This window comes from Osmerus mordax, chromosome 24, assembly GCF_038355195.1.
Source record: "Osmerus mordax isolate fOsmMor3 chromosome 24, fOsmMor3.pri, whole genome shotgun sequence".
NCBI lineage: Eukaryota > Metazoa > Chordata > Actinopteri > Osmeriformes > Osmeridae > Osmerus > Osmerus mordax.
The window spans coordinates 1224086-1242312 of NC_090073.1; the positions used below are offsets into that span (position 1 = coordinate 1224086).

Consider the following 18227-nt stretch of genomic DNA (forward strand, 5'->3'; position numbering starts at 1 on the left):
TATATCAGTGTGGGTGTAGGTTTGTGTGTTCAGATTGCTAGGCTGTGTGTGTTTGTGTTCAGATTGCTAGGATCTGTGTGCACCATTAGTCCCCAGTAGACTGTGAAGTCTCATTACCAGCCCCCTGTTACTCAGCTAGGTTCATTAGTTTCCCTCCTCTCCTGATCTTTCCTACCTCCATCTTCCTCTACCCTACTCTCCCCATCCCTCTCCTTATTGCTCATCGCCCAGGTTAATTATTTTTCCCCCTCCCTCCTCTTCCCATCCCTCCTTCTCCCTGATCCCTCCACCTTCCACCCTGCTCTCCCCATCTTTCATCCTCCTGCTCCTCAGCCAGGTTAATTAGTGTCACATATTAAAGTCTACACATGGCCTCCCTTTAAAATATCACATGGCCATTCCTTTAAATGCCAGGGTCTAATCCTGTGACATCATCACTCCATTATCCGTGTGTGTGTGTGTGCGCATGTGTACATTTGTGTGCGCGTGTGTGTAGCTAAGTCAGGCCAGGTGTTTGGTCAGCTGGACTTCAAGCTGGTGGTGGAGCCGTGTGATTCAGCGTCCTTCACTGTGGTTCTGCTGGCTCCCTCTAGACAGGAGAAGGCTGCCTGGACCAGTGACATCAGCCAGGTACATACACACACACACACTCACACACACATACACTGACTTCATTCTGCAACTGTATATGTATATTCATTATGGTCATCAAAGTAATATTCTTCTGTTTTCTTCTTATGCGTCCATCCCCCTCTCTCTCTCTCTCTCTCTCTCTCTCTTTCTCGCTAGTGCATAGATAATATCCGTTGTAATGGTTTGATGACAAGTGTGTTTGAGGAGAACTCCAAAGTCACTGTGCCTCATATGATCAAGTAAGAAAACACACAAGCACATACACACACATCCATGCATGTATACTGTGGTAACCAGAGGCTGAATCAGCCGCAGCAGGCCAGTCAGCACCATGATCAGCTTCCCGCGCTGAAGCACAGGTGTGTCGTGGATGGGAGGTATGTCACTTTTTCTTGCGTCCGATGAACAAGCTAGGTTTTATTGACCGGGGGGGAAGAAAACAGTCTTAGAGTACTGCCAAACCTGTCTCGAGTGTCAGCTCACACGAGAGACCCACTGATACCCCTGCCTATCATAGATGTTCTCTTCGAGAGCTGGCTATGGACATTGTGTGGCCCTTGCCCAAGACCTGCTGGGGTCACCGTTATATTCTAGTGTTAGTAGTCTATGCCACACACTACCCGAACGCGGTGCCGCTCCGGGCCGCGACAGTTAAGGCCGCAGCAAAGGAACCATTCACATTGTGCAGAAGGATGGAAGTTTTTTTTACGGATTCAGGATCCTGTTTTATGTCCTCTGTTATAAAAGAAATGTTGAGATTTTCCCAGGTGAAACATCTACAGAACTGTTTATCCTCCTCATACATATAGAGAAAACCCGTAGAGAGGTTCAACCAGACACGGAAATAGTTGCCCGGAAAGTGATCAAGGAGAATGGGAAGAATTGGGACCAGATCCTACCATATGTACTCTTCTCCTTCCATGAGGCCTCCACATGTTTCTCCCTCTTTGAGCTCATGTACAGAAGGAGACCGTGGAGACTTCTGGACATTGCCAAATAGGCCTAGGGAAGTCTTCCGCACTGGGATTGAGCATGTCGAGCAGATGCAACAGCGCTTGAGACAGGTATTGTGGCATATTATATTGTAGTGTGTAATGTCCGTGACTGCAGTTTATATAGTTCTAAGGCAGCCCGCGCTTTGGGCAGTTCAGTTGATGTGGACCGTTGGATTGAAGGCATGATTTGTACATACTAGTGTTTAATAAAAGAAAGACTATTTCACAGTACTTGGAATGAGTAGTTTCTCTATTGTATCTATCGAAGGAGATACAACATGGTACCAGGAGAAATAGAACTTGCCTTGTTTAGGTCATTGTTGACAGTGTTGGGGAGCAACGGAATACATGTACCGGTGTTACGTATTCAGAATACAAATTATGAGTAACTGTATTCCGTTACAGTTACAATTTAAATAGTTGGTATTTAGAATACATTTACATTTATTCATTTAGCAGACGCTTTTATCCAAAGCGACTTCCAAGAGAGAGCTTTACAAAGTGCATAGGTCACTGATCATAACAACAAGATAGCCAAAAAACATCGCGAGTAGCCAAAACATGAAGCACACATTGTGAACAACCAAAGTAAGTGCCAAAGGGAAGAACCATAAGAGCATGTAGTTACAATTAAACAACATGAACAGCTATAAGTGCAAGTGTACCTGTGGAAAAAAGCAAGCAACAGTAATAAAACAATATATCACAGCGAGAACAAAAATTTAAATCAGTTACCACTAACCACAAGAGCAACAAGTCTCTAAGCAAGAGTCATTGTGATCCTTGAGGAAACTAACATTGGGTCAAGCGAACCGTTCCTAAGTACCGTTGTACTCCCGGAACAAGTGCGTCTTGAGCCTTTTCTTGAAGGTGGAGAGACAGTCAGTGTCTCTGATGGAGGTGGGGAGTTGATTCCACCACTGGGGGGCCAGACAGGAGAAGAGCTTGTGTTGGGACCGGGCGGTCTTGAGCGGTGGGACCACCAGGCGGTTGTCTGAAGAAGACCTTAGGTGACGGGTGGGGGTGTAAGGCTGCAGGAGAGACTTGATGTAGACGGGTGCAGTCCCGTTCACTGCTCGGAAGGTCAATACCAGGGTCTTGAATCTGATACGGGCCATGATAGGTAGCCAGTGGAGAGAGATGAGGAGCGGGGTAACATGGGAGCGTCTGGGTAGATTGTAGACCAGGCGGGCCGCCGCGTTCTGAATCCTCTGAAGAGGGCGGGTTGCACATGCTGGGAGACCAGCGAGCAGCGAGTTGCAATAGTCCAACTTGGAGAGGACGAGTGCTTGGACTAGCAGCTGGGTGGAGTGCTCAGACAGGTATCTCCTGATCTTCCGGATGTTGTAGAGGGTGAATCTACACGACCGGGAGACCGCAGCAATGTGGGCCGTGAGGGAGAGCTCGTCGTCCATGGTAACCCCAAGGTTCCTGGCAGAGGATGAAGGGGTCACCGTCGCAGATCCCAGGGTGATTGAGAGATCGTGGGAGATGGAGGGTTTAGCCGGGATGATGAGAAGTTCTGAATACAGTTACATTGTTGAAATAAATGGATTACATTACGATACTTATCTGTTACACAAGTTTATTCACTCTCAAAATAAACTAGAGAGGGTACAATTTCTGGGGAAATTGTAGGGTGTGCTTGCTTGCGTCGGTTGCACAGGGGTCCGTTTTTGAATGACATTTTTACAACTGATATTTCTGTATATTTTATATAAAAATGCCTACTTATTATTTATAAAGATTACATAGATTTTTTTGCTGCTCATTTACAACTGAAAATACGAGTGAAGTGTAGAATGAAATAGATGTCTTCTCATTTCCCCTGCAAGAGGCAGCCTCATCGTTGAATCAAAACGAATACATTTGGCAGACCGGTGTAAAAATTGACCTAATCTCTATGATTTAAACGTCATTAAGTTTTTCCCTTCTCATGATATTTTCAGGCATTTAGCCTACTCATATTGCATGCATTCATGAATAAACAACCCCTTTTGAAGATTATTCTACGACGATACCCGGCAGTAGAAGATGGAATCGCGATTCAAACAGTACCATCTGCTAACTGAAATTATGCCCCCCAAAACGTAAATAAGCTTGACATTTATTTAGTGGAAAATCGCTCATTCATAAAAAGCTCACTGGTAGCGATCATTGTCAGTAACAACGCAAAATGCGATATAGCCCTGTGTGGAGAAGCTGCCCCGGTAAATTGTACTACTACGGTACAGTAGTAGACTACTGCTGTGTTCGTCTTGGTAGCGATTGCGTTGGTTGAATTGGATTTAACGTTCCGTTGTACGGTTTAGGCTGAAATTAATTATTTTCATGAACAGATTGACAACGTTTAGGCTGTGGCAATGAAGTTCAGGTTAGTAGTTAGATAGACTTTTGATTTAAGTAAGGGGAGTGCCGAACATTTTCTGTCGCCGTTTGACTTCCTAAACAGCTGTGTACTGTAACTAGATGTTTTTGTAGTGTGTCTCGCGTAAGCTACAGCGTTGCAGTGAGCTACACTGGTTTGAAACCACAGGTAATGGTAATTTCACCAACAAATCGTTTACTAATGTCAGAATAAATCCTACAACGAAAATGTATATGTGAGGAATGTTTATTTTAACGATTGAAAACAGATACATCATAGACCACTGTAGTATGTGTTGCCCGGGCAACACAGGCTAATGTCATGATGCTAATATTTCAGTGAAATAGTAGACTACTGTTTCCGAAAGTAGATGTACTTCCTTAATAATATCAGCTTATATTGTACATTACACATCACAATTGTATGTCATATCACAAAGTAAAATGAGTAAATATTTATCACCCTGGCCTCTTTGCTTGTGGCGTTTCTGCAGCTGCCTTGCAGTAAAGCTATAGTTAGCCTAGCTATCCCCCAAGTTAACAGATGCGAAACGAATGTTCTGCCAAAGGTAGTCACGCGTGTTTTCGTGACATTAGTGCAGACCGGTGTAAAAATTGACCTAATCTCTATGATTTAAACGTCATTTTAAGTTTTTCCCTTCTCATGATATTTTCAGGCATTTAGCCTACTCATATTGCATTCATTCATGAATAAACAACCCCTTTGAAGATTATTCTACGACGTTCCCCGGCAGTAGAAGATGGAATCGCGATTCAAACGGTACCATCTGCTAACTGAAAATATGCCCCCCAAAACGTAAATAAGCTTGACATTTATTTAGTGGAAAATTGCTCATTCATAAAAAGCTCACTGGTAACGATCATTGTCAGTAACAACGCAAAATGCGATATAGCCCTGTGTGGAGAAGCTGCCCCGGTAAATTGTACTACTACGGTACAGTAATAGACTACTGCTGTGTTCGTCCTGGTAGCGATTGCGTTGGTTGAATTCGATTTAACGTTCCGTTGTACGGTTTAGGCTGAAATTAATTATTTTCATGAACAGATTGACAACGTTTATGCTGTGGCAATGAAGTTCAGGTTAGTAGTTAGATAGACTTTTGATTTAAGTAAGGGGAGTGCCGAACATTTTCTGTCGCCGTTTGACTTCCTAAACAGCTGAGTACTGTAGCTAGATGTTTTTGTAGTGTGTCTCGCGTAAGCTACAGCGTTGCAGTGAGCTACACTGGTTTGAAACCACAGGTAATGGTAATTTCACCAACAAATCGTTTTCTAATGTCAGAATAAATCCTACAACGAAAATGTATATGTGAGGAATTGAAAAAACGATTGAAAACAGATAACGCTACATCATAGACCACTGTAGTATGTGTTGCCCGGGAAACACAGGCTAATGTCATGATGCTAATACTTCAGTGAAATGGTAGACTACTGTTTCCGAAAGTAGATGTACTTCCTTAATAATATCAGCTTATATTGTACATTACACATCACAATTGTGTGTCATATCACAAAGTAAAATGAGTAAATATTTATCACCCTGGCCTCTTTGCTTGTGGCGTTTCTGCAGCTGCCTTGCAGTAAAGCTATAGTTAGCCTAGCTATCCCCCAAGTTAACAGATGCGAAACGAATGTTCTGCCAAAGGTAGTCACGCGTGTTTTCGTGACATTAGTGCAGACCGGTGTAAAAATTGACCTAATCTCTATGATTTAAACGTCATTTTAAGTTTTTCCCTTCTCATTATATTTTCAGGCATTTAGCCTACTCATATTGCATTCATTCATGAATAAACAACCCCTTTGAAGATTATTCTACGACGTTCCCCGGCAGTAGAAGATGGAATCGCGATTCAAACGGTACCATCTGCTAACTGAAAATATGCCCCCCAAAACGTAAATAAGCTTGACATTTATTTAGTGGAAAATTGCTCATTCATAAAAAGCTCACTGGTAGCGATCATTGTCAGTAACAACGCAAAATGCGATATAGCCCTGTGTGGAGAAGCTGCCCCGGTAAATTGTACTACTACGGTACAGTACTAGACTACTGCTGTGTTCGTCCTGGTAGCGATTGCGTTGGTTGAATTCGATTTAACGTTCCGTTGTATGGTTTAGGCTGAAATTAATTATTTTCATGAACAGATTGACAACGTTTATGCTGTGGCAATGAAGTTCAGGTTAGTAGTTAGATAGACTTTTGATTTAAGTAAGGGGAGTGCCGAACATTTTCTGTCGCCGTTTGACTTCCTAAACAGCTGTGTACTGTAGCTAGATGTTTTTGTAGTGTGTCTCGCGTAAGCTACAGCGTTGCAGTGAGCTACACTGGTTTGAAACCACAGGTAATGGTAATTTCACCAACAAATCGTTTTCTAATGTCAGAATAAATCCTACAACGAAAATGTATATGTGAGGAATTGAAAAAACGATTGAAAACAGATAACGCTACATCATAGACCACTGTAGTATGTGTTGCCCGGGAAACACAGGCTAATGTCATGATGCTAATACTTCAGTGAAATGGTAGACTACTGTTTCCGAAAGTAGATGTACTTCCTTAATAATATCAGCTTATATTGTACATTACACATCACAATTGTGTGTCATATCACAAAGTAAAATGAGTAAATAGTTATCACCCTGGCCTCTTTTCTTGTGGCGTTTCTACAGCTGCCTTGCAGTAAAGCTATAGTTAGCCTAGCTATCCCCCAAGTTAACAGATGCTAAACGAATGTTCTGGCAAAGGTAGTCACGCGTGTTTTTGTGACGTTAGTGACGCAGTGACGTTAGTAACGTCAGTGACTGTGGCTAGCAAATTAGCCACCGTTAGCTTCACTTTTCGCCACAAAAACTTAACTGAAGCTTAAACCATGCAACGGAACGTAAATTCCAATAGAAGCAACTCAATCGCTACCAAGACGAAACTTTTGACACCTACGTTGTCTATGTAGGCCAAATATTGACTGAGTTTTAGGGGGGCAAAAAGAAATAAAAATAATAATAATAATAATAATATATATGTGAGAGAACAAAGGTTGTGCTCTCGCCGAAGGCTTGAGCACACCCAACTAGAGAGGGTACAATTTCTGGGGAAATTGTAGGGTGTGCTTGCTTGCGTCGGTTGCACAGGGGTCCGTTTTTGAAAGACATTTTTACAACTGATATTTCTGTATATGTTATATAAAAATGCATACTTATTATTTATAAAGATTACATAGATTTAAAAGCATATTTTTTTTGCTGCTCATTTACAACTGAAAATACGAGTGAAGTGTAGAATGAAATAGATGTCTTCTCATTTCCCCTGCAAGAGGCAGCCTCATCGTTGAATCAAAACGAATAAATTTGGCAGACCGGTGTAAAAATTGACCTAATCTCTATGACTTAAACGTCCTTTTAAGTTTTTCCCTTCTCGTGATATTTTCAAGCATTTAGCCTACTCATTGCATTCATTCATTCATTATTAAAGAACCCCCTTTGAAGATTATTCTACGACGTTACCCGGCAGTAGAAGATTGAATCGCGATTCAAACAGTACCATCTGCTAACTGAAAATATGCCCCCCAAAACGTAAATAAGCTTGACATTTATTTAGTGGAAAATTGCTCATTCATAAAAAGCTCACTGGTAGCGATCATTGTCAGTAACAACGCAAAGTGCGATATAGCCCTGTGTGGAGAAGCTGCCCCGGTAAATTGTACTACTACGGTACAGTAGTAGACTACTGCTGTGTTCGTCTTGGTAGCGATTGCGTTGGTTGAATTGGATTTAACGTTCCGTTGTACGGTTTAGGCTGAAATTAATTATTTTCATGAACAGATTGACAACGTTTATGCTGTGGCAATGAAGTTCAGGTTAGTAGTTAGATAGACTTTTGATTTAAGTAAGGGGAGTGCCGAACATTTTCTGTCGCCGTTTGACTTCCTAAACAGCTGAGTACTGTAGCTAGATGTTTTTGTAGTGTGTCTCGCGTAAGCTACAGCGTTGCAGTGAGCTACACTGGTTTGAAACCACAGGTAATGGTAATTTCACCAACAAATCGTTTTCTAATGTCAGAATAAATCCTACAACGAAAATGTATATGTGAGGAATTGAAAAAACGATTGAAAACAGATAACGCTACATCATAGACCACTGTAGTATGTGTTGCCCGGGAAACACAGGCTAATGTCATGATGCTAATACTTCAGTGAAATGGTAGACTACTGTTTCCGAAAGTAGATGTACTTCCTTAATAATATCAGCTTATATTGTACATTACACATCACAATTGTGTGTCATATCACAAAGTAAAATGAGTAAATATTTATCACCCTGGCCTCTTTGCTTGTGGCGTTTCTGCAGCTGCCTTGCAGTAAAGCTATAGTTAGCCTAGCTATCCCCCAAGTTAACAGATGCGAAACGAATGTTCTGCCAAAGGTAGTCACGCGTGTTTTCGTGACGTTAGTGACGTAGTGACGTTAGTAACGTTAGTAACGTCAGTGACTGTGGCTAGCAAATTAGCCACCGTTAGCTTCACTTTTCGCCACAAAAACTTAACTTCAGCCTAAACCATGCAACGGAACGTAAATTCCAATAGAAGCAACTCAATCGCTACCAAGACGAAACGTTTGACACCTACTTTGTTTATGTAGGCCAAATATTGACTGAGTTTTAGGGGGGCAAAAATAATAATAAAAATAATAATAATATATATGTGAGAGAACGAAGGTTGTGCCCTTGCCGAAGGCAAAGCACACCCAATAATATATATGTGAGAGAACAAAGGTTGTGCCCTTGCCGAAGGCAAAGCACACCCAATTAAGGCAACTCCATGCATTTCCCAGAACTTCTATCTGGTGGTTTCTACACTGTACGTACACAAATACATCTATCGCTCCCATGTCATTGCCTCTCGTTCTTTCCTTCTGCAATGCTATTGGCTAAGCCAATGCATGGCCATCACATGCACGGGGGATGCAAACTCGCGTACCATGGTTGGCCAAAGCATGCCTCTCATCCACTCTCAAGTAGTTCTTAAGAGACACGTACGAGGGTTCTCCTTACGATCATGTTCGGGAAACGCACGTAAGAAATAACGATGGTTCATTATTTTGCTAGTAGAGAACCCTCGTAACAACTAAGATCCAACGTTATCGGGAAACGCAGTTTAGTAAGCAGGATTTGATGGCCGTATTCCTGCACTTCTAAAATGCAATTCAATGTGCATGTAATCCAAGTATTCAGCGTAACGGAATACGTTACAAAATACATTTTTGGGCATGTATTCTGTGTTCTGTAACAAAATAAGTTTTGAAAGTATCCTTCCCAACACTGATTGTGGATTTTGGAAGTGTGTTGGCGTACTGTGTAACATTAGCCAGCATACTAGACAAGTTGCTAAATTGATAGCTAAATTCAGCTAGCTAAACCACTGCCATGCTGACAACACGCAGCTGTACCTGTCGTTCCCCCCGACCGATCCAGGGATCTCAGCTAGGATTGAGGTCTCCGCCTGGATGACCGAGCACCACCTCCAGCTGAACCTTGCCAAAACAGAACTTCTCATCATCCCGGCTAAACCCTCCATCTCCCACGATCTCTCAATCACCCTGGGATCTGCGACGGTGACCCCTTCATCCTCTGCCAGGAACCTTGGGGTTACCATGGAAGACGAGCTCTCCCTCACGGCCCACGTTGCTGCAGTCTCCCGGTCGTGTAGATTCACCCTCTACAACATCCGGAAGATCAGGAGACACCTGTCTGGGCACTCCACCCAGCTGCTAGTCCAAGCACTTGTCCTTTCCAAGTTGGACTACTGCAACTCGCTGCTCGCTGGTCTCCCAGCATGTGCAACCCGCCCGGTCTACAATCTACCCAGACGCTCCCATGTTACCCCGCTCCTCATCTCTCTCCACTGGCTACCCATCATGGCCCCTATCAGATTCAAGAACCTGGTGCTGACCTTCCGAGCAGTGAACGGGACTACACCCGTCTACATCAAGTCTCTCCTGCAGCCTTGCACCCCCACCCGTCACCTACGGTCTTCTTCAGACAACCGCCTGGTGGTCCCACCGCTCAAGACCGCCCGGTCCCAACACAAGCTCTTCTCCTGTCTGGCCCCCCAGTGGTGGAGTCAACTCCTCACCTCCATCAGAGACACTGACTGTCTCTCCACCTTCAAGAAAAGGCTCAAGACGCACTTGTTCCGGGAGTACAACGGTACTTAGGAATGGTTTGCTTGACCCGATGTTAGTTTCCTCAAGGTTCACAATGACTCTTGCTTAGAGACTTGTTGCTCTTGTGGTTAGTGGTAACTGATTTAAAATGTTTGTACTCGCTGTGATATATTGTTTTATTATTGTTGCTTGTTTTTTTTCTACAGGTACACTTGCACTTATAGCGGTTCATGTTGTTTAATTGTAACTTGTTTAACTACATGCTCTTATGGTTCTTCCCTTTGGCACTTACTTTGGTTGTTCACAATGTGTGCTTCATGTTTTGGCTACTCGCAATGTTTTTGTGGCTATCTTGTTGTTATTATCAGTGACCTATGCACTTTGTAAAGCTCTCTCTTGGAAGTTGCTTTGGATAAAAGCATCTGCTAAATGAATAAATGTAAATGTAAATTAGATAGCAAAGGTAGCAATCTGAGGATAAATGGATCAGCAGCTGAAGTCTCCAGACATCCCAACCTGCAGAGACTCATTTCAGGGAGGTGGCTTCTCAGTTTTTAAAGACTGCCAGAATGGACACCATTGATGTCTTCAACAGCTTTCAGCTAAATGAGGAGGAGCAGGAGGACTATAATCTGGTAATTTCCAAATTTGAAGCTTTCTGCACTCCCCCCAAAAAATTGACATATGAAAGATATGTTTTTAATAGTAGGCAGTCAGAAACAGAGACTGTTGAGTTTATCATGGACTTGAAGCAAAAAACCAGACCAGATGACGAGTGATCAGCCGCATGCAACACCACAGGCACAAACATTGTTTTCAAACTGGACACTGGAGCTCAGGTCAACATCATCCCAGACACTGAACAGTCAAGGTTGCAGGTAAAGCCTGTTGTAAATACAAAGCACAATCTGACACTGAAATTGTATAGTAGGGAGTAATTCCGACCACAGGGATATTGATGCTAAAGATAGATAAGGAAGCACATGTTGTTTCTTTTGTAATTGTGAAGGGAAACAAGGCACCCATCATTGGGTTAAAGTCATGTAGCTTATTGAGTGATAGTGATGGATCAGTTCAGAAGCTAAAAAATGTAGAATATGCATACACAAATGTATTCCAAGGCAAATGAAAACTAAAGCTAAAACACAAAATAGAATTGGATGAGAACAAGAAGTCTGTAGTCCATGCACCTAGGAAGGTACCATTAGCATGACTCCTTAGTCATAATGCAGAAGAAATGTGAGCTTCTTAGACTGTGTATAGATCCTAAAGAGTTGAATAAATATGTAAAAGAGAGCTCTTTCGGTTGCCAACCAGGAGTGAAATATTTGGAAACATAGCAAGAAGCAGATACTTCTCGATGCTTCTGCTGAGTTTTGGTAAATATATTTAGATAAGCATAAGATCAGTCTGTGTAGATTTAATACACTGTTTAGGCGATACTTATTTAAGAGGCAGCCTTTTGGTTTAACCTCGGCACCAGAGGTCTTCCATAGAACAGATCAAGAGTGTGCCAGGCACTAAGGTATTTATTGATTATGTCCTTATTTGTGGATCCAGCATTGAGGAAGACAACTCCAGGTTGAAGCAAGCATTACACGCAGACAGATCTCACAGGCTTTCAACTCAGTGTTGGGCAGCCCAGCTATGCACCTTCCAGCCTAGTGACCGAGTCCTAGTCCCCACCGAGGAGGGTCGTATGAGGTCATCCAGCAGGTTAGGGACGTCAACTACCAGGTACGAAAGCCAGAGAGGTGCAAGCCCACGCAGTTGTATCACTTCAACCTACAAAAAGAAATGGGACAGATCACTGGCACTTTCCCCGGTCCCTGGTCTCACAGCCTCTCCCGCTCGGCGAACAATTCTGGTCCAACCAGAAGCAAGCAAGCCCTCTGTGAAATTATTCTCCAACACCTGGATGTCTTTTCAGACCAACTAGGGAGGACTACCATGGCCCAACAAGACATCCAGACCAAACCAGGAGAAAAGGTGCTCCTCCACTCCTACCACATGCCTGAGGCACAAGAAGTACCATTTGAGAGGAGGTGTAGAATGTGCTGCAACTGAGGGTAATAAAGAATTTGACGGTGCCTGGTCCAGCCCTTTCGTCCACGTCGCCAGTCCGGATGCTACGTATTGATTCTGTAATGACTTCCGTAAGTTAAATGAAGTGCCTATCCCATGCACAGCCTTTGTAACTCTAGACGGGTTGTATCACTACACTGTACTCCCTTTCGAGGTGCACGATACCCCTGCCAAGCTCCAGCGTAGGATGGACCGGGTGCTGAGACTGCACCAGGAGAACACATACATGTACTGCTTACATAGATGACATAGTCGTGCACAGTGGAGACTGGACCACCCACTTCCATTACCTGAGAGGAGTACTGGTCAGCGTGCCTGACGGCCAACTCCAAGAAGTGCTTCCTAGGTCTGGAGGACGCTTACCTGGGGTACTGTGTCGGGTATGGCCTCAGTAACCCAAAGTAGAGGCCATCCTCAGCTGGCTGCCCCACCATGAATAAACAGTTAAGTCATTCCTGGGATTGATGGGGAATTAGCAAAGTTTCATCCCCAGATTTGCTACTCTGGCTGGCCCCCTGCACGACTTGACCAAGAGAGACCAGCCCCAACGCATGGACTGGTCGGACGCCACGAATGAAGACAAGGTGCTCAGGCAGGCCCTCTGTCAGCAGCCAGTCTTTGTCACCCCTGACTTCAACTCCCCATTTGTAGTCCATACAGACACTTTGGAAGTGGGCCTTAGAGCTGTCCTTTCCCAACACCAAGGTGACGAGGAGCACCCTGTCACCTATGTCAGCAGGAAGTACCTACCACATGAGAGAGCTTACTCTAGGTGGAAAAGAAGGCCCTGGCCATCAAGTGGCCCCTCAATAAACTCAGGTTCTACCTGCTCTGCAGGAAATTTACATTGGTTACTGACCATGTGCCCTTGAAGTGGATGAGTGTAGCAGAAGACACTAACATCGGGGTCTAGAGTCTCACTCTGCATGACTTTGACTTCCAGGTGGAGCACCGGTCTGGGAACAGTGTGCTGTTGGCCGGGGCACTGGGACCCCGGCTTTCTGCTGGGGATGGGGTAGTATGGAAAACCTGAGGCTGAATCCGCCGCAGCAGGCCAGTCAGCACCATGGACAGCACCACGCGCTGAAGCACGGGTGTGTCGTGGACGGGAGGTATGTCTCTTTTGCTCGCGTCCCTCAGCCAGGAATGGACACACCTGCAGTGAATCAGACAATTACATTTTACAATGTCCCAACCAATTACATTTTCTTTTGGCTCTCGGCGAAGGCGGTCGCATTTTTTCTCTCCCTCCCCTTCCCTGACCTTCCCTGCTTGGCTTCTATCGTATTGTCTTGTCTTGTATACTCGAGAGACTCTCCGCATCACTCTCCGAAGCAAGAAACATGGAATTGATTAGCTGGTCTCAACGCAATTGACACCATCTTCTCGAATAGAAGCTTGGGTTCGGGGGAACTTAACTGTTCGCAGCTGGCTACTCGATGGACGCGTGGGAGAAGTGGCGTGTCGTGTGCCTAGCGTTGCTTTCCGTGGAGGACGTGGAAGACATCTACCTATTCGGAACCATGATTACAGGCTTTCTGCTGATTGGATTAGGCGCTGCCCTGGTATATCGGAAAATTGATGAAACGGCTACAGCTGTCAAAAGCCCCCTAAGGCTGCCCGACATGATTGATGCGATGGGCAGAGCTGTTGGCGCTCAGACTGTGACTTTACAACGCAACATGGATAACATCATGGAGAAGTTAGCGGCTCTGCAAAGGAAAGTGGACCGATTTGGAGACCATAATGTGTAGACGTGGAAATTGAATGCGGCTACTCGACCAAACAACAACCCCAATCTTATCTGCTTTCGGCCCCGTAACCAGCACAGGCCTTGGCCAAGGCCGTTGCTGGAACAACAACTCCCCTGGAGAGCGCTGCAGTGAGACTCTCTTGTAGTCTCTTCCCTTCCCCCCTCCCATAGACACCTGTGGATTGCGGTCTCTGTCTGGGTCACGACCAAGGATGTCTCCATGGCAATACAATCTGCGAACTTTGAATCTGACTGATTGTGGCCTAGGCGAAGGCGTCAACCCAGGCCTACTCATACACTAACTTTCACCTACTACAGATATGCCATCACCCCCCCACCCCCATCCAACGCCTTCGCCTGCTTCGTTCCCCCAGTGTGGCAGGCGGGTCTGTGACCAGCGCCTTTTACGGCCGCAGGTCCAGATGCTGCTTGTTTGCGTTGGCTTCCCACCCCCTATGCATGTCATGAGTTATGTAATGTTGTACAATGTATGTGCCGAGGTGTTTTTTGCTGTTCCCACACTGTACTCCTCTAGGAGCATAGTCTGGGGGTTGACTTTTTCTCTCCTCTCCTCATGTTTCTGCTGAAATTTCAAGGGGGCGCCGATAATGGCTGCCTCGGTCGGTATCTTTCGGCCAAAGTAAATTCCTTGTCTGTGCAAACTTTCAAGGCGAATAAAAACCCATTCTGATTCTGATTAGGACAAGGCCGTAAAAATAGCCAGCTCCAAACAGAGAGCAGAAGTGTTCAGCGTGGTGACTGAGACAAAAAGAGGTGATTACTAATTGTGCTGTGCCTACACCCCTAGGCTGACGGCACACCGGTGTAGAAAGGAGACACAGAGTGACTTCTTTTCAAGAGGAAGAATTTTAGTGACTGATTTTTGTCTACTGATTTTCTTTGAGACCTATTTTTTCTAGAAATAAAACCCACCAGTGTGGTTCACCCTGCCGCTGCTTCATGTGCGTCTTGAGGTGGCTCGCCTCGATTCCCCCTCAGTGGTTACCACAATACACACACCCACACACATACGCATTCATCATTGTCTTAATTACAATTATAGTCACTTCAGATGATTAAGCTTGAAAGATACTGTAGATGTTTCACAAGTGCTTGGTTGTGGTTGTGTGTGTGTGGTTATGTGTCCATCAGATCCGATATGCGTCTCCATAAAGATGATGTTGACATTTGCTTCAGCAAGACGCTCAACTCGTGCAAGGTCCCCCAGATCCGGTATGCCAGCGTGGAGCGCCTGCTGGAGAGGTTGACAGACCTGCGCTTCCTGTCCATAGACTTCCTCAACACATTCCTACACACCTACAGAGTCTTCACCTCCGCCTCTGTCATCATGGACAAGCTGGCTGACATCTACAAGAAACCTTTTACCTCCATTCCCATCAGGTAACATATGCACACACACCTTGTTAGACCCGCAAAGTAACAGCATTCTACAAACGTAGTAAACCACAAACGTAATACAAATTTGCAGCTTTTAATGTAATAATCCAACAAGCGTAATACATTTCCCGCAAATGTTATAATTATTTTGTTTGCTGTATTTTGTTAGATTTGCAGGAATGCAACGTTGGGCCTAGTTGGGAGCAGAATTTCAGCATTTGCTCTCAAACTGTCAGAACAAATACAAAAAACAACTAATGTTTAATTTGGAGTCTGGATTGCTCACATAGCACTATAACAGTACATTTCATTAATAATAATCACCCAACAGTCATATTTTGATTAATCAAAATTTATGGAGAAAAAAAATTGATAAATATTATAAAAAGAGAATGAAAACTTCAAAGACCCCGGGGTCCATTGTTCACGTGCAATGGTAGTCCCAAAAGCAGTTCCTTTCCTCTGAAAAGCAGAGACGGAGATTGCACTTTCTGCAGAGCGTATTAGAATATCCTTTTATGCAGTGTCTGCAGCGTCCTCTCGTTGTCTTCACCGGAAATGTGCGACCATGTCCCTGCGCACATCCGTATGTGGTTCACTTGCCCTCTTGGCTGGGACCCTATTTGGTGGACCCCATTACCTGAGGATGGTCTCTTCTGAGCAGTCACAGGTCTCTGAGGTGTCACAGTTATCGATGTCAAAGGGCTCCCCCTGGCTGAAGATGGCCACCCTCTCCTTGGTGTGTTGACAGCTGTGTTTGTCAGGATGAGAGAGGAAGCTAGTTGCGCCTGAAACAGTCTCCTGTTCAACATCTTTTTCTTGGGAATATTGAGAGCCTTGCAGTCCCGTTTGTAGAGGAGACAGGCGTTGATCACAGCAATGATAATAGTGTGCCAGAAGATGTAACTATCAGCTGCACAATTTCATGAGGAACTTGTATTTGGCTCCAAATGAGTCCAGCAAATCCACACCGCCCATGTATTTGTTGTATGCACCCACAATATGAGGTCTCTCAACTTCAATGTAATATTTGGTGGCTTTGTTCCAGCGTTGAATCTTTTGCACAGAATCAATGCCAGCAAAGGATGACACAAGTGTGACTGCCCTGTTGTCATATCACTTGACAGCGCATATGTTGTGGTTTGGTTGGCTTGTGTTGGTTTGCTCGATGTCCTTACCATCATCATCATTAGTTGGACAATCAGTGGGTCTCTGATCCTCTTTTTCCACTTCCTCAACATTTTCAACCACCATCACTCGAATCACTGGTGTCTGATTCCATGTCAACATCACTTTCTCCATTTTGGATAGCATCAATGACATCATGCATACTGAAGTAAACTCTCCATGATGGTGTCATTCTGAAATGGAAATAATAGTTATAGTATGTTCAAGTATACCTTATTCATGCAATACATTCCACTGAAGGCACACAATACTGTCTGGATAGCCTAATGTGCTCTCTTCTTAACATTCTAAAAGGAAGATACAAGACCTCTTACATCCCCATATTGCAGAACATTCACACCTGTCCCTGAATAATGCACCATACATGCAACCCCCACATTCCAAAACATTTACACTTGTCCCTGAATAACCATCCTCCAAAGCATTCCACAAACAGTATCTGCCTTGTGCAACAAGCAGATATTTGGGCAAACAAGCAAAGTCCAGATGTAAAAAAACAGTTGACTATATACCACTTCTAACATAGAAATAACATTGATTTAGAAATCTTCAAATCTGGTCTAAACTGAAAATTATAACAAATAACCCATTTGTAAAGTGTGAATCATCAAATACATTATATTTCTGTAAGTATTTATCCTGCATCTGAACATTCGAGAAGTGTAATGTCTCCATGTAGAGTGCAAGGTGCAATTGCTATTTTAGCTACCATTTTGACCAAATGACAAAACAAGCTGAAAATCAAATGTGATGCATGAATTCCACAATAACTTAGTATTTACATGAACTACATATTCTAACAATAACCAAAAAATATATATTTCATGGAATTTACTTACTTTAATGTTGATATATCCGTCCAATGAAACAAGGAGATTCGCTTCCAGGAAAGTTGGCTGGTGGAATGAGTTCATGGCCTTATAGCCGGATCTATATACACATTTAGTATCCAATGGCATTGCAAAGCAATACAATAAGACCCAATAGCTATGAAAATGTGGTCTTTTTTTTAAATGTGTTTTTTGGACAACTAAAGGTGATGTTGTAATATTACAACAAGGGGTCTTACAGGGTTAAGCAGAATTGATTTGGGGGCCCCTCCGAATTTGTATAATTACCATTAACATAATATATATAATTTTTTAATTAAGATGTAATTTCATGTGCTATTGGGGGCCCACTGGTGGCCACGGAGGCCCTAAACAGCCGCTTAGTTCGCTTATGCCATGGGATGGCTCTGTGTTATATCATAGGCAATACAGGTTTGTAGGCTAGTTATTTGTGTTAGTATAGCCTACATGTATTGATATGTTCATTACAGTGCAAAACTAATGTGCCTGTTTTACAGCCTCAGTGTTACAATGTAGCCTACTACTGTTTACAATAACAGTGTTATTAAGATAACCTAATGTGTATAGCAACAATTGTTTGCATAAGCAGTAAGGAATATAAAGTTCATATTGCCTTATTCACAATTCACAAAATTTAGCTAGCTAAAGCAATACATTTCAACTGTTTGTCTAATAAATTATTGTGTGTCCTACCAATTGTGATTCAACTCGTAAATAATGTACTTGAGGCTACGACTGACAGTGGTACTGTATGCTGCACGCATTTGAAAAATGGCTAACA

The 18227-nt window shown here is 43.6% G+C and overlaps 1 protein-coding gene across 4 annotated transcripts in view; it reads left to right on the forward strand.

Annotated features, from left to right (window-relative positions):
- rasgrf2b (Ras protein-specific guanine nucleotide-releasing factor 2b) overlaps window positions 1-18227 on the forward strand; it is an 83072-nt gene that overhangs the window by 26007 nt on the left and 38838 nt on the right. For all 4 annotated transcript variants that reach the window (XM_067227568.1, XM_067227569.1, XM_067227570.1 and 1 more), the window contains exons 13-15: window positions 497-630; window positions 790-872; window positions 15162-15410. In XM_067227568.1, the coding sequence (XP_067083669.1) occupies window positions 497-630; window positions 790-872; window positions 15162-15410 (466 nt within the window). The remainder of the gene's footprint in view (window positions 1-496; window positions 631-789; window positions 873-15161; window positions 15411-18227) is intronic.